General features: G+C 40.5%; 1 protein-coding gene across 6 annotated transcripts in view; it reads right to left on the bottom strand.

Annotated features, from left to right (window-relative positions):
- Positions 1-467: 467 nt before the first annotated feature.
- Positions 468-15,341, bottom strand: part of LOC107757765 (tumor suppressor p53-binding protein 1-like) — a 22,805-nt gene continuing 7,931 nt past the window's right edge. For 2 of the 6 annotated variants that reach the window (XM_016575346.1, XM_016575338.1), the window contains exons 6-25: positions 14,163-14,279; positions 14,019-14,073; positions 13,588-13,748; positions 13,384-13,489; positions 12,984-13,072; positions 12,708-12,907; positions 10,883-12,161; positions 10,662-10,778; positions 10,312-10,512; positions 9,907-9,973; positions 9,619-9,702; positions 5,467-5,758; positions 4,563-4,622; positions 4,229-4,378; positions 3,132-3,352; positions 2,708-2,854; positions 2,049-2,437; positions 1,782-1,973; positions 1,314-1,496; positions 468-777 (exon numbers count right to left, since the gene is read on the bottom strand). In XM_016575346.1, the coding sequence (XP_016430832.1) occupies positions 578-777; positions 1,314-1,496; positions 1,782-1,973; positions 2,049-2,437; positions 2,708-2,854; positions 3,132-3,352; positions 4,229-4,378; positions 4,563-4,622; positions 5,467-5,758; positions 9,619-9,702; positions 9,907-9,973; positions 10,312-10,512; positions 10,662-10,778; positions 10,883-12,161; positions 12,708-12,907; positions 12,984-13,072; positions 13,384-13,489; positions 13,588-13,748; positions 14,019-14,073; positions 14,163-14,279 (4,310 nt within the window). In that variant the 3' untranslated portion in view covers positions 468-577. Of the gene's footprint in view, positions 778-936; positions 1,061-1,313; positions 1,497-1,781; positions 1,974-2,048; positions 2,438-2,707; positions 2,855-3,131; positions 3,353-4,228; positions 4,379-4,562; positions 4,623-5,466; positions 5,759-9,618; positions 9,703-9,906; positions 9,974-10,311; positions 10,513-10,661; positions 10,779-10,882; positions 12,162-12,707; positions 12,908-12,983; positions 13,073-13,383; positions 13,490-13,587; positions 13,749-14,018; positions 14,074-14,162; positions 14,280-15,341 lie in introns of those variants that run through there. The other 4 variants (XM_016575361.1, XM_016575354.1, XM_016575371.1 and 1 more) reach the window with 4 other exon arrangements.

Raw genomic sequence — 15,341 nt, forward strand, 5'->3', positions numbered from 1 at the left:
ACGTTCGTCAACAAACACACTTGTGAAACTCCGTTGCTGCTCCGGAAAAACAAAGTATCCACTGTTTACATAACGCTGGGTTCTTTAGGAAGCAGAACAAGGTTATCTTTCCCTTACAACCAAAAACACACTTCTTTGGATTGGGGACATTCTTCCCGAGCAAGTCCCGGATGAAGCGCGTTGATTGGCGTGCTCTCGCTCTGGTAGATGTGTGCGCGGGCGCGCTCTTCCGGGAGAAATGCCCATATAAGGAGTTCCACCCTCGTCTACGTCATGAAGAGCCACGATTGAAAAAAACTCTCCGAAACTTGTACGAACCCGGAACTATGATTTTTGGCACAGAAATACTCCGCCATACGTCCAAATTGTTTTTTGAAACTTTGTCCATGCTTAGCATGAGAATACAACTCTTTAACAGTGTAAACAACTCTGAATGCATAAAACAGCATTGTACCCCCCCTTTAACATCATTGCTTCATATGTTGTATGATGCTTACCTTTATATCACAAGCAAAGCACAGAGCCTTAAAAACAAAGCACACTCAACATCAAATCACACATGCAGTCTTCATTTGTTCTAACCCTCACCTTCATCCTCATCGCTTGGCTGGTGGTTGGAGTCTCTGTCGGTTTCAGAGGATGCCGTCAGCATGAAGACAAACCCCATAAAGAGAGAAGAGTTTTCAGGCAGAGGTCCATGTGTTGCCACCAGGTCATTAGGGTCAGGGGGCAGGTCTGCTCCGCTCCCAGATGTGTTACAAGCAGCAATACGCTGTCCTGTTCAAATGAAACAAATGATAATAAGTATGGCATGGTTGGGTAACAAAGAGGCCATAAAGTAAAATGAACTGTGAGGAATTAAACACAGGCACCACTCCCATATAACCCTGTTGAGTGCTCACCCACACAAAAGGAAAAGCATGTTATGCCACATACCAGTTGCGGTTTAGAGCTGGAGATCTGCACTCCATTTAGTTGTATCAAAAGCAGTAAATATTCACAACTTCAGGTGGTTTATCAGATGCTTTTACATTGTAAAATCTGACAGTTACATACAACACTGGAAACACGGGGGAGAAAAGCACTACGGTTTGTCATTCATGCGTCTGAGTTCATTTAAAAATACATTTACAGATAAATAAAACAATGTCATAGCCACTAAAATGAATAAAATGTTGTTAAAAACCCAGAACAATAAAAGACCAAATTAGTCAATAAAATCAGGCATATAATAAAACATTCTTCTAAAATTGAGCAAATGCTTTGGTCCAAATTGTTGAATTAATAAAGTCTGTCTGCAAGGGGCACCGTACCCACTCTGGCCCCTCCCCCCATGCGTCCTCTCTTTGCAGGAGTCCTTTCATCCTCTGTGCCGCTGATGAGCTTTCGTTTCCCAGAAGGCCCAGGGTTTCTCGGGCTGTTGCTGGAGCTGCGGGTAGGGGTCCCTGCTCCATTGGAGTTGCCTCTGCGTCTCCGCTTTCCTTCTACCAGGTTATCTGAGGACAAAATAACACTGTGACGCCAACAAAAAAGTAGTGCAGTTTCAACTTGTGTGACAAAGACATTTAGTAGTAGGCATACCAAGAGGTCAAAGTTTGGCTTGGATGAGTAAACGCCTGCTGGTAGATACTTTACACCATTTAGTCAAAAAGCACAGGGCATTCAAAAAGTATATTTCACATATTCTGAAGAATTATAGTAGATGTTTGTTTCCATAGTTAGCCTGAAACCAAAACTTGTTACCACTTTCACAGGTTTGAACAGGCCAGTTGAAGACTCACCAAGGCTGATATCAGAGGCCATGGTTTGGGGTGTAGATGGTTCATAGGGTCCCAGTCCATACTGCTCCCTCAGGCGGCTGCCTTGCTCCGTGCTGAGAATCACAGACGTTCTGCTGTACCAATTACTCTGACCATCTTTCTCCACACAGTAAAGGAACTCAGAGCCTTGAGTCTTATGACCCTTCACCACACCTGAACAGCAGAGACAGAATCAAGATAGTTTCAGACAGGTAATGGTTCTGTAGTGTTTTGTTTGTTCCTGCTTACCTATATTAAAGTACTCCTCCTCAGTCAAGGCAGTGACTTCCGTCTCTACAGGAATGGGGTCACAGAGCAAGATGTCTTTTTCTTGTACTTCACACTCCTGGTTGTCATCGAATAGAAGGCGGAAATGGTTCTCTCCCAGGTCTCGAGTGATACTCCCAGAATAGAAATACGAGTTGGATGACCACTTGGCCAGCACACGCAACCCAACAAAACTGCTGGACCCAGCGCTGTTATCCAGGGAGGTGGTGTTGAGAGAGTCAGAGTGGCCTGTAGCACTGGGCTCTACTGGGCTGCCCGGTGCTTGGACATGCCTTTGGACAAAGTGCTCCTCTTCTGAGGATGATGCTTCCTGGCCATGGGCACCACCTCTCTGTCCTGTCCTGCCACCTCTGAGAGTCAGTATTAGCAGGTGATGGAGAGAGAATAATAATAAAAAAAAGCAACACAATGAGCATCACAACAAACAGAGAGCTTATCCATGATCCACAAAGGAAAGCGGAGTTAATACTAATGTCTAAGACATTTTTGGGGAAAAAAAGGAACAAGAGTCATGCAAGATGATTAAAAACAGTGGTTTCATGAAGTGGCTATAAATTAGTGCCTAATTGAGGGTACAAACAGCGTCTTGGACCCTGCCAGCCTATCCAGGAGCACCTCACCTGGACAGCGGGCCGCGAGAAGGAGGCCTTCCTCGCTGGGCACGGCCACGGGGGCTCAGTTGGGTGGTGACCTGAGACCCCCGTGCATCCGTCACCTCTGACCCCACCACCACAGTGTGAGTCCTCGGCTGCTGCCGTCCCCCCCACCTGGGGTTCAAACACACACAAGGAGAGGATGCGCTCAGCTGAAACGCCCTCGACCAAATGTGTATGGGAGCAGCAGCCATGAGAAGATACTAAAATCATAACCGTGTCTAATAACGAGAAGGTGAGAACATGCTTGAAGGAAACGTACTGACAATAACATGCAAACAAGACATTCTAAACAACAGGGCCTACTTCCCTACAAGCGTGACCATTTCCGAGACTCGTGTGTTAACTGCAGAGTGTTAGTAATGGAAACAGAGACAAGATGACTTCTCACCGGCCAGACTTGGCACCTCGACTGGGGGGCATTAGGAAATCTGGCATTCTGATTGGGCCCAGGCCCCCACTGCTTGTCCCACTGGAGCTGCGGTGTGATGGGGCCTTCGAGGAGAGTGAACTGACGTCAGCCAGGTCTCCTGATGTCATGGAGCTTCCTGTGCGGGATGGAGAGATGTCATTGTCTACGACGCAGCGATCCACCACGGGTTCCTCTGAATCCTTGGAGAAAAGATACAGCAGAGGTTTGTTTATCGGCTTAATCCATCCTTAAGACCTTTGTCAATGTTTCTGACCTGTCTTGAAATAATCAGACTGAAAACCAAATATTGAGTAATATTTTCCTCATTAAAAATATTTACCCATAACAAAATAAACAGCACTTCTAAAATACTTTTAAAATCATGTCCCCTCAAATAAAATGAAGATTTGTCATATCAGTAGCTTACTAAATGGAGTATTTAAAGGGGTCATATGATGCGATTTCAAGTTTTCCTTTCTCTTTGGAGTGTTACAAGCTGATTGTGCATAGATAAGATCCCTGAAGTTGCAAAGACTAAAGTCTCAAAACCAAAGAGATATACTTTATCAAAGTTAAGACTCTGCCACGCCCCCCTAAAACGGCTCGTTGTGAATTCCTGAAAAGAATGTAAAAAAATATATCATTGTAAATAGCCTATAAATGTAAAGGATAACCTCCAACTTGTCTTAAATCCCAAATATTTCATGAAATCATTGGGATGTTGAGCCAAAGGCTGTCATTTTCTTCATGAGGGGGAAAAAAATAGACATTCTAGAAAATATTTGAGAATATCTGAATTTTTCATGAATTGCACTCAGGAACATTCTTGCAATTTATCTTATAAAATTTCATGAATCTGGTCGAGTTATGTGAACCTGGCACCTGGTTGCCTCATGGGGGCTGTCATGTTGAGATGACATCACCAGCCAAATACTACCTAATGTCCCAATTATTAGACACTTTTGGTCACGGGATTAAATTATTCACGCCTGAATCAAAACTATTGTCACAAGATGTCATTATAACTAGAGCAACATGAACAAAAATTATGGAGTTGCCAAGGCAACACTTCTTACATGGGTAACCTTGCGGTCAACCTCTCTGCCATCTTCATAGTAGACATCTGTAATGATCCGAGTGACCGTTGTTCGGACTTCCTGGATGGTGCGAACATGTCTGCGCAATGATGGGCCTGGATGGGTTCTGGTTGGTGTGCTTGGTTCTCCCTTTAAAAGTAAGATAAAACTTGAGGATACATCTAAAAAGTTACAGCCCTCTATACATATAATAATACTAAATAATAATGGATTTCTTTAAATCTATGACATTGTGCAGAACTGTTCTCTTCATTTTTGTAATGCCTGACATATTCACAAAAAGTCATTATAAACATTTATTGAAATCTTTTACCCTTCCAGACAGGTTGTACGGTCCAGACTGGTCAAAACTTGTCTGCTGAGACACAGCTCTCTGTTGAACCAAAAGAGACAAAGTGAAAAAAATTTAACATATGGACAGTTCACCCAAAAATGAAAATTTGCTGTTAATTTACTCACCCTCAGGCCATCCAAGATGTGGGTGACTGTTATTCTTCAGTAGAACAGTAAAGAAGATTTTTAGTTGAAACCGTTGTCCTTGGTGATCCATAAAATGCAAGTCAGCAGCTGCCGGTTTTTGAGATAAAAAAATATATATATATATATATAAAAACAAGACCAAATCAAAACCCGTGGCTCCTGACGGTCTAATGAAGCGAAACGCATTCTCACACTTGAGCTGATGATGATGTTTATTTATGAGAACCCACGGACGTAATTTGACTTTTTTAAACTTGTTCCAGCATCTGGGATAAGCACAGGTAAGTACCATTTTGATGAATAATAAAACACACGCGTCCTCTATATCTCTCGTAAATTAACTGCGTCAGCTCAAGTGTGAGCGCATCCATTGTCATGCGACAGAAAGGTCGCACTCTAGACAGTCACTTGCCAAAGCTGTGGATTAAAGGTAATACAGTTGTAAGTAGTGTTCAGTTTCTTGTACAGACCGATTGTTTCGCTTCATTATACCTCAATATATCGCCAGGAGCCACGGGTATTGATTTGGTCTTGTTTTTATGTTTTTTTTTTTATCTCAAAAACCGACAGCCGCTGACTTGCATTTTATGGATCACCAAGGACAACAGTTTCAACTAAAAATCTTCATTACTGTTCTACTGAAGAATAAAAGTCACCCACATCTTGGATGGCCTTTTGGATTAATTTTTGGATTAACTATCCCTGTAAAGCACGCTTTTATCGTTAAATGTTCTTACTTTGCTGGGCGGGCTGGTGGTCGAGCTGATATCCACACTAGTTTGCTGTGACACGGCTCTCTGTCGGACAGGTGTTCGAGGCTTGTCAGAAGTGCTGAGAACCTCTTGTTCTCTGGCAGGGGAGGACAGACCACTGACCAGAGGTTCAGAGTTTGCTTCCATACTAGCAGGATGCAGAGATACAGCTTCAGTGTCTCGGCCTGAGGCTCTGCTGGGCGCTGTCTCTTTTGGGCAGTTGGGAGACAGTCCTGAGTCATTAGTGTTGGGGGGACTGAACAGCTGGCTTGCTTGCCTGTTGGAGAAGTGGAGAGACAATCACGTAGAGGCAGAAGTACATTTGCTTAGTCTAGTGCACGACCTTACTTAATAACTTTAATGTTTCACTTAGTGATAAACAAAAACAATATATTGACATGTGAAGCCACTTGCACACAAAAACAGGGCTGCAGGATTTGAAGACAAAAATCTAATGGCGTTTGCTATGGTTGTTTGCAGGGGTTGCACAATTTGGTCAACATTTTTTAGATTAAATAATAATAATAATGTTGTTTGTTGTTGTTAGTTATTATTGTTACTAAATAAAAATGAAGCAAATATTAATATTGCCACTGTAATATTTCACTGTAAAATAAAGTTGTGTATTTAAGAAAAATATCCACTGATTTTACAGTACAACTGTAAAATTACAATATTCATATTTATGACTGTTTTAATTTCTTCCTTATTAAACATCGTCTGCACCGATAGCCTCATGGGCAGCAAGCCAACATATAGCGCCATTGTGCTTCAGGTGTCCTGAGTTTGAGTCCCGGCTCGTGGACCTTTCCTGATCCCGACCCCCCTCTCTCTCCCACTTTGCTTGCTATCAAAAACTTTTCAAAATTAAAGGCATCAATGGCAAAAAAAAAAAAAAAAAAGGAAACTTTACAAATTTGGGAAGGTGGTTTGTTGGACATTAGGAGCAACCCAAACTCAGAGATGAGTTTGTGTAGAGCAGCATTTACTGTGAACCGAGACGCTGAAGACACCGGATCATGAGTTACTTGTGTATAAAAACACAGTGCCACACTTCACTCTGAAACACACAGCACATATATTTACTTAATTAAATCACAGCCTTTAAATTTAAAGCGTGCAGCCCTACACAATTATGTAATGAAAAAGTGTAAATCAACCGATGGTTCCTTAACAAGAATCTAAGGGTGCTTTCACACTTGGTTCAACTGCCTGGTCCGAACCTGATTCGATTCTACGGACGAAATGCATCTAAAAAAATAGCAGATGAAACAAAGTGAGCTGCTGCGGGAAAGATGCGTGATCCAAGTTGCCCAAATCACGATGTATTAACTTCAAGCTAATACATTAGCGCAATGTTTAACACGGCTTATCCTGTCTTGGCACTTTGACAGATGCATGTGCTGTTTAATGTGTGAGATATATTTCTTCAGCACATAATCTGCATTTTACGATTTTCTGTAAATGGTACATATTCGCGCGAGCGTTTCTATTTTGCATGAAGGCAAAAGAGGGGAAAAATTTATATTCAGTGCAATAATATTAAATTTGCCGATATATCTGTTACTGGACGTAAAATTTAGGTTTAGAAGTCAACATGTAAGTCAAGTATTTTATGATAGTAACCGTAAAGGGATAACAGAGTGTGATTGAATATAAATGTAAGACGTATCTTACATTTACAGAATAAAGAAATGACAATAACAGGTTACTGTGTTCAAAGTGAATGTGTGTGTTCATGCAGAACATTCCTCTTATCTGTTAACACAGAGTTTGTGTTTTTCTTTACTATCTTCATCATTATTCTTTCCATTTTTAATATAGGGAATTAAACGGTCCTTTGTCCATTTGTCCGTTTAAACTGTGTTTTATAACTCTTTTACACAATGTATAGCATAGAGATATATTCACCATACAGTATGTTTTCATAGCATTCAGTTGGCACATTTGTTTGAAGAACAGCATTGTGCAGGATGTGGGATAATGTGTTTTGTCAAAAGAAAAAAAGAGGCCTTTTATCCGATTAATCGAAAAAATAATCAGCCAACTAATCGATTATCAAAATAATCGTTAGTTGCAGCCCTAAATAGAGGTTCACTTCCGCGATTTGGTACGATTGCGTTCATATCAGCAGCAAACTGTACCGGAGTTCACTTGAACCGTACCCCAGACTAGGCCTGTCATGATAACTTTTTGTTGTGCAATATATTGCCCCAGAAATAATTGCGATAAGCGATATTATTTTCATTTTAAAGAACATTTTATGCCATTGAATTTATAATCATAATGTAACAGCATAATAATGCAAGAAGGCCTACACACTTCCAAATGACAACAAACTTTTAATTTTTAAGAATATTCAGATCATGGAAATTAAGTATCAAAATATTAGATACCTTAAAAAACTTGAATAAGTAGTAAATAAACATGTTCTAACAAAAAGTGCAAAGTAACAAGTAGAAAAAAAATGCACAAAGAACTTGTATGGAGATTTCTCCATCTACAGATTTTTCCGACCTTCTTTTCTCTGTAAATGAAGGGTGCACACTATTGCTGAAAAACACAATCACTACTGAGCAGTCAGATGTCCGTACGCACAGAGGCACAGATCCCTAAACAAGACCATATCTGCAGATGAAACTTTTTTTTGTAGAAGCATTTTTTAAATTTGAACTAGCAACTCATGACTACACTACGTTATGTACGAGAAGCTGCAAAAGATGCAAGTGGAATGTACAAAACATGGTGACATTAATTATTAAGTAAATATAATGGGCGATATATTGTGGCACCAAAAATGATTGAGGTCATGTACATATATTGCGCAATAAGTCGATATATTGATTATTGCGACAGGCCTACCCCAGACCACCCCTTTTAAGCGGACTCGGGTATGGTTCGCGGGTGTGCACCCGAGTTCGGAAGACAGCGTTCACATCATCCAAACGTACCCAACTCTGACGTCATTCGAACCCGACTGCGCACCAAAAGTGCTAGTGTGAAAGCACCCTAAGATCACAAGGAAAAACACCTTGAGCAACCCAGGCCAAAGACAAAGACCAAAACCAAAAACATCCCAACCTTGAGCTGTGGAAATGGGTCATGCTCCATTGTACGGCTCTCTACAGCCCTGACCAGGCAGGAGAGGCACTATCAAACCTACTTTAGGTTTCTAAGGATATCCAACACCAAGGGAACTCTATTTATAACCTCAGCAAAAAAGAACTCAAGGTCAGTTGTGCCCAATATTATTCTAATAGAGTCTAGTAACTTGAGACAGGGCTTTATGCTTACACTGTTTAATAGCACTCACGCCCCTCCAAAAGCAGAACTGATCACCTTATGACCATCTGAAAACAATTATATTTTGATTACTTTCACTAACAATAGCCAATTAAAATACAAATATTCATGTCGGTCTTTGTTTGTTTCATCTTTAAACATTAAACAATAAAGCTTTAATTTAGCAGAAAACTACAGGTAGTAGACCTTCTCTATAGTTCAGAAATGATTTATAAATGATTCTCGTTACAAATTTGGTAAGATGGTTGGAGTGCCTTACGTTTGACCCAAGTGACCCAAAGTCAAAATGTTGTAGAAATGGAGTTTGTGTGGAGCAGCATTAATTGCAAACCGAGCAGCTCTGAGACATGGAAAACACAGGATCATGTAGCAGCTTGTGCATAAAAGAACACAATTTTTTTATTTATTTGACAGCACAAAAGGCGTGGTTCTCAATTCATACCCGGTGTCTCCTCACAGACCCCCCCCCAACTCCCAATTTCAAAATATGTATTTTACAAAATGCATTTACACACTATGCCTTAAATTCAGCACAACATTAGAATTAACTGGGCTTTCTACACTGCACACAACATGCATTAGGGATTAATAACAACAACAGGATTTTAATCGTGATGTTATTATACGTTTTGATCAGGTGCGTCCAAATAATTGTCACATTTGCACAGTCGTAAAATGCTCAATGTGGAGCTCTGTGAGAGCATATAATTCAAGATACCTAGCAAACAAGCACTATTTTTTTCTAGAACTGCACAAAATATACTTTTATCCGTAATGAACAGCAGGTGGTGATTTAAAGTGTGACATTTCTCTTATTTTAGAGGAGTGTGGTACCTGAGCGGAGGATCACTGGACTCTGCATCATCCTCTACCTGGACCTGCCTGTGGGCCTCCCGAACACGGCTAAACACAGAAGGACTGAAAGACAGACAAGAACAGGGAAATAATAAACCACATAATTTCCCAACAAAGAGTTTTGTCCAGTTTTTAAATTAAATTAAGTCCAGTGTTATTACAAATGTGTTAAAAAGACTAAGGCAGTGAATCAGCAACTGTGAGTGGCAGCTAAAAAATGAATCCATCCCATAGACAAGCTTCTGCATAGCAACTACTGCAGGTTACCTGGTTACATCCATGGCAACAGTGGTAGCCTTGGAGACAGATCCTTCCCCATCTGTTAATGGTGGTTCTGGGGAAGCATTAAAATCAAGCTTACTTCATTACATCCGACAGTAACTGTTTTAAATAATAAAAAAACATAAAAATATACAATAAAAATATATATAAAATATGTTATTATAATATATCTTAATTTAATATATATTTATTATTATTTATAAATTTTTATTTTATTATGTTTTAATTACATTTTTAAAATAAAAAATAAAATTAACAAATATAAAAATAAACAATTAAAAGTATATATTGTAATTATGCAATTATAATTATATATGATAATGTTTTTGGTGTAAGACAATGAGTGAAAATGTCAATGTGTCTGAAAAAACAACAACAAATGGCTTTTACTCTGCAGGCTGAAATGTTCTGAGCCCGAGCTGCCTTCCTCCACTGGGGTCACCAGTTTCATCCTCAGACTCAGTTTCCCATCTTGCTCCACTGCGGCTGGCTCGTCGCCCTCTCTGCTCTCCTCTACCGAAATCTCACTGGCCGCCATTGTCGTCTCCCTGGTAACATCGGCCTCTGATGGCTCTGAGAACGAGGTCATCTCTGCAAAAATTCAAAAAGGCATGAAGAAAAGAAAAATGGTTCACCACAACAAGGACAGAAAGGTTAAGAGGAAGGGGTGTGCAGTTTCCTCTCACTATACTGGTATTTAAATACAAATATGTTATGCAACAAAAAAAATGGACACCCACCAATAGGAGTGCTGTGCCTCGGTGTCTTTTTCAGCTGACTAATCTGTGGAGGAGTTGCACTCACTGCTGGGCGGATCAGCTCGCCCTCTTTGGGCAATGTAAAGTGAAACGGAAGCTCTGGGCAGGGAAGAAAGAAACAAAAAACGACTAGTTGGATTTACTGAAGACAGGTTACATAATCAGCAGGGATAATAGATCACTTTTTTGAGGCTTAAGCCCACCTCCAGAGCTGTCACTCAGACTTTTGTTGGCGGCATTGTCCGGGTTTTTTTTGTGCTGTCCTGTATCACTAGGCTGTGTGGTCTGGGACTTAGTTCTCTCAAGCTGTAAAGGTGAAACCTCAGTTGATCCCACCGGCTGAGACCCTGAGATCTTTGCCGTGGCCTCACGTTTGTTCTGCAGAGAGCCCCTCACAGGTTGCGAGGAGCTTATGAACGGCTGTGACCTCCCATCCTTCACTTTCTCCTGAGAGACCCTCTGGCTCTCTTCTAGCACCGTGACACTGAAGCTCTTGTCTTTGCTGGAGGAGTGGTCATCTCTGCTGGCTTCACACTGGGATGTCTCCTTCTCCTCCTCCTCCATGGGTTCTGGAGAAAGCACCTGGCTCTCAGACAAACCCAGCTTGATCCCAGTGTCATCACCCATCACCATACTCTGAATCTCACCTTCATCCATCCTCTCCTGCTCTTCAGCATTTCTAACACTGTCTGTAACAACACTGTGGCTGTGTGTCATGGGCTGACTGAGTCTCTGGCTTTGAATAACATGTTCTTTTTCCTTCTCTGTGTTCTTTTGAGACGTCGCAGTCAAGACTGACTGAGACAGAGACGGTTGGGGGACAGGAACAGGGGTTACAGGTCCGACAGTTGATGGCGAAGCATTTGAACAGTCAGCGACTGTGGCTTTACTTGTTTGTGGTGCATTAGGGGTGTCTGAAACACAGTCTGCACCGACAGAAAGCTGGGACGGAGTCGCACCTGGAGAAGCGCTTATATTCTGGTTCCCTACATTAACAGCCTGTGAAATCTTTTGAGAGGGTTCACAGTCTTCTGCTTTTTCGGTTAAAGCACTTGTACTTGTTGAGTCAGGCACCCTGGAAAAACTTTGTGAATTTGATGTTTTAACAGGCTTAGGGTCCATAACATTCTTGCTTGCATTTTGGGAATGGTGTTTAGGGCTTGAGTTACTCTTGTCAGCACCAACAGTTCCTTCCTCTTCCACGATCTGTGTGGCTTGGCTATCTTCCTCCACAACGAACAACTGTGTCTTCTGAGCAAAACTGCTGTTTTCACTGCTGAGCTCCAACTGAAAGCACTCAGCCACCTGAGAGGGCTGTGAACCGCTGCTTGAAGACTTTTTTAGCTGCTCCGCTGGGCCGGTCTGATTGGGCGATCCTGACTCCGTTGCTGATGGGCTGTTTTGGTGAGGCAGCTTCTTTGAGCTCTCAGTCCCTTGACTATTGTTCCCATGTTCAAGGCTTGGAGTGGAAATAAACACGTCCTACATTGGGAAAACACGGAAAGTACATTGTAAACAAAAGAATGTGAAGAGATGTTTAACTGGAATGCTAGGGACTGTAACACAAAGATAAGGTGTGGTTACATTAGCGTTTGCTAGCGGTATTAGAGGTCACATTTGTGTTTACTATTGTCGTTTTGCATTATTGACACGCTATTTTCCTAATTAATGCTGTGCAGTTGCTTTGACACAATCTGTATTGTTAAAAGCGCTATATAAATAAAGGTGACTTCACTTGACATTAGCGAAATTTATGCAAAATAGGTCCGTCTATTGTCAGTAGTGTAGCAATATATAAAGCACAGCTCACACAGAAGTCACTTTCAAACCGAACAGCTTTCTGTTGGTTAACATCCAACCTGAACCAACGCACAATACGTGTGATTGCATGGTCAAATCTTTCACCCTCACACAAAATTCCCAATCATGTGGATTCCTATTGAAATAACTGGATTTTCGATTTCCCACGAAATTCGACAAACAACAGTAAATGTGACCACAACTGTACTCTGAATAATTGATGCCTACATGTGAGAATTCAGGCTGGCTGGGGACAGAGAGGCTTTTCTCCAGAACAAATCCAGGGGAATTCTGGGACACTGGAGTGGAGGCTGTGGGTTGTGGTTTGGGGCAGGGGTCCATGTCCATTGGCTCTTCCTCTCTCCCTGGAGGCTGGTCCTCAGGGGGGGCTGATGTGTCCATTGGGGATTCAGCAGCTTCATTATAATCTAAATGGAATCATTTGGGAATGCTTTAAAAAATGTATAGTCACCTAAGCTTCATCTGTATGTGAAACACACTTACTCTGCTCTTTTTCTGTGGGTGAATTTGGGACAATGTAAGGTGTTTGGCTTAAATTGTCCTGAGTAGCAGCCACAAAGTCAACAGATTGCCTAAACAAATTACGGAAAAGGCAGACAGTCAGTTACTGAATGCCACAATTAACCTTTTCAGTGTGCACAGAGAAACAGATCAGATCAAAATTAGATTCAAATTTTTGTCAAAGTCATCAACATTCTTAACAGTGAGTAAATGATGACAATATTATATTTATGGGTGAACTATTACCAAGCAGAACAGTCAGGCAAGATTATATAGCATTTATGCTATGTTAGATATTGCAAGATCCTAATATAATCTATATAATAACACAGACACTTAATTTTACCCTCCAACCTAAAAAAAATTGAGAATAACCACTCACTGTGAAAGACTCTCCTGTACAAGTGTGCCCTGTCCAGACAGATGAAGTAAGCGAAGGCTATGTGCAGGTGTGGATGTTGTCAGTTGTTCTTTCTCTGCCTTGGTGCCTGTTACAGTGAACATGACTTGATTACAACAATAAACTAAACCAAAAACATAATTAGGCAATAACAGATAATAAGTGGAATTATTTGGGTCTACACACCATTTCTCTCCTTTTCAAACATGTCATCCTGTGAGGAAACAAGCACATCATCTTCATCTTCTTGACTGTCAGTTAATTGAGAGTGCAGTATAGCCTGAATACTGAGCTTCCTGCCTTCCCCATCCTGAGGCTTCGAAAGGCAGCTTGAACTGACCTCTGACCTACAATATCATCAAGAAAATTAGAACTGACAAACTAAAACTGGGCAAATTACCATTAGTTAGAACTGTACAATTATGACAAAAATGATTCCTTAAAATGTCATGCTTCATTACCAAAAACAAATTTAAAGCCTCTGATTCAGAATTGCACAATAGATATGTTGACACTTTTCACAATTAGCTAATCATGTAAGCCGTAATAATAATCTTGAGTTTTCAATGAAAGGCGCAGCCCTATCAACACTACTGCTTTTGAAAAAAGATTCTTGCCCTGTAGAATTTCCATCTTGATTGGATGATGTTCTTTCTGAACTCTTCAATCCACCTGACAGAGAAAATGAACAGAAACCCATTAAAAAAACTTGAAAACTAAAGGGCAGCAGGTCAATAGTTTGCAGTAAAATGTTAACATACATTGGCTGGCTGGTTTCTGACTGTCTGTTTGGTTTGCAGGAGCTCCATCCTGCTCATCTTTCTCAAAGGCACCCTGGCTCTCTGACAGCTCCAAGAGACCAAACTGAGACATCTCATCTGTGATCAGATTAACTCAAACATTCAATTATACTGCCAAGCATTTTTTTAGTAAAGCAGCCTCATATGAAATTAATGGCCATGGTGACACTTCTTGATATTGCTTCAGTGTTGTTATATTTAACTAAATCTAACTGAAATAATGCTGAAATGAACTAGAAATGTTAATGAAAAACATTAAAAAAAAACTGAAATGCTGCCTTGGCAACTAACTGAAATACATTTAAGTTGAAGTACTAAAATTACTAAAAACTAAAACTAACTAAAATAAAAAAAATAATTAATGCTAAATAGAAATATAAAAACAAATAAAAATACCAAAAAGCACATAACTATAAAAAAAAAAAAAAAACTAAACTAAAATTAAAGTGAAAATGGAAAACAAAAAAATAAACATTTTTATTTTTATCTATTTGATCTATCTAATTATAATTATTTTGATCATTCAAAATATTAAAGGTGGCATATCATGAAAATCTGACTTTTCCAGGTTTTAAGTGCTATAATCAGGTCCCCGGTGCATCTACCACGAGCAAAGCGTGCTTACTGTTCTGCCTTTGTCTGCACAGACGAGCACAGAACACTAGTTAAGAGTCCCAGCCTCAGAGGAGACAAGAGAGCAGTGATTTATTGATTTATTTGCTGTATATTGCTGCTGCCACACAGATCTAAAATAAACATGCGGTTTATTTCCCAGCTGTTTACCTTCACAGACATAACCGACTGTTTTTGTAACTCATGTGTGTGTTTAAAGGGGTCATATGACGTTGCTAAAAAGAACATTATTTTGTGTATTTGGTGTAATGCAATGTGTTTATGCGGTTTAAGGTTAAAAAAACACATTATTTTCCACATACTGTACATTATTGTTTCCCCTCTATGCCCCGCCTTTCTGAAACGCATCGATTTTTACAAAGCGCTCATCGGTCTAAAAAGCGAGGTGTGCTCTGATTGGCCAGCTATCCAATGCGTTGTGATTGGCCGAATACCTCAAGCATGTGACAGAAATGTTACGCCCCTTAACATATTGTGATGCCGTGTCCCGGCCGGAGCGACGAGACA

The sequence above is a fragment of the Sinocyclocheilus rhinocerous genome, unplaced genomic scaffold (genome assembly GCF_001515625.1).
Source record: "Sinocyclocheilus rhinocerous isolate Xijiao unplaced genomic scaffold, SAMN03320098_v1.1 scaffold252, whole genome shotgun sequence".
Classification (NCBI taxonomy): Eukaryota; Metazoa; Chordata; class Actinopteri; order Cypriniformes; family Cyprinidae; genus Sinocyclocheilus; species Sinocyclocheilus rhinocerous.